At 36.4% G+C, this 1,480-nt stretch overlaps 1 protein-coding gene across 1 annotated transcript; it reads left to right on the forward strand.

The window, feature by feature from the left end:
* Nucleotides 1-250: 250 nt before the first annotated feature.
* Nucleotides 251-1,180, forward strand: LOC308430790 (olfactory receptor 7E24-like; the record flags this gene model as incomplete). Its single annotated transcript, XM_080930077.1, has 1 exon — nt 251-1,180. One exon carries the CDS (start codon nt 251-253, stop codon nt 1,178-1,180), a length of 930 nt encoding a protein of 309 aa, XP_080786203.1.
* Nucleotides 1,181-1,480: the final 300 nt, after the last annotated feature.

A 1,480-nucleotide genomic window follows, 5' to 3' on the forward strand; every position in this document is an offset into this window, starting at 1 on the left:
CTAAAGTCAGCACCACTGACGTCAATTTAAATCATGAATTATGTGTCTTAAATTCTGGAACTAAATACCACATAGAAAACCAACTATGAACCATTTTGCAGTAAACATGTTATGTTTAAACCTTAAAACTTAGTGTGTATGAATAATTACTTATGAATTTCTGGATTAAAAGTATACATATGCAGCTTGTTGCTTTTATAATGCATAATTCACTAGAGCTGCCTTTTTATTGAAAAAATATTCTAGTCCCATGAAACAATATAATTTAACAAATAACAAGGAATTCCTTCTCCTTGGAATCCCAGAGGACCCTGAACTGCAGCCCATATTATTTGTATTATTTATGTTCATATACCTGCTGACTGTGCTTGGAAATGTGCTCATCATCTTAGCCATCAGCACTGATTCCCATCGCCACAGCCCTATGTACTTCTTTCTCTACTGCCTTTCATTGTCTGACATGGGCTTCAGCAGCAGCACCATCCCCAACATCCTGATAAACATGCGGACCCATAGCAAATCTATAACTTATGCAGCCTGCTTAACTCAGGTGTCTTTCTTCTTCTTTTTTGGGTGTATGGACAGCCTACTACTCGCTGTGATGGCCTATGACCGATGGGTAGCCATTTGCCACCCTCTACACTACCAAGTCATTCTTAATCCTCGTCTGTGCAGATGCTTGGTTATCTTTTCATTTTGTATCAGTCTCATTGATTCTCAGACACACTGCTTGATGGTGTCACAACTAACATTTTGCACTAACATAGAAATCCCTCATTTCTTCTGTGATGTTCCAGAGCTTCTAAAACTTGCATGTTCTGATCCCTCTATCCGTAAAATAGACATATTTTTTGTCAGTATACTTTTTGGTTTCCTCCCTGCCTCAGGAATCTTTTATTCCTATTATAAAATTATTTCCTCCATTGTTAGAGTCCCTTCATTGTTAGGGAAATATAAAGCCTTCTATACGTGTGGATCTCACCTGTCAGTTGTTTGCTTATTTTATGGAACAGGTCTTGGTGTGTACCTTAATTCATCTTTTTCTAGTTCTTCCAAGGAAAGTATGGTGGCCTCAGTAATGTATACCATGGTGGTTCCCATGATGAACCCCTACATCTATAGCCTGAGGAACAAGGATATCAAGAAAGCCCTCCAGAAACTTTTCAGTCAAATTACATAAGTCACCTTCCTGGATAATCCCTTAATATATAGTTACTTCAGTTGTGGGTCACATAACTGATATATAGTGAAACATGTACTGACTATATAAATTTGTGAATAAAAAATGTTCAAAATTTGATAATACGAGTGGTGAATCTAGTTATATTGTTCTTTGTGTTCATGTTACATGTTATAGCTTTAATGTGGACTATTTTCTGACCATATGACTGTAAAAATTGTCACATCACATGTTTTTACACGATGAAATACCAAAGAATGCAGGCAGAAATATTCTATTCAGATTTGACTGTTAAATATT

The sequence above is a fragment of the Micromys minutus genome (genome assembly GCF_963924665.1).
Source record: "Micromys minutus genome assembly, chromosome: 16".
In the NCBI taxonomy this organism is placed as follows: domain Eukaryota; kingdom Metazoa; phylum Chordata; class Mammalia; order Rodentia; family Muridae; genus Micromys; species Micromys minutus.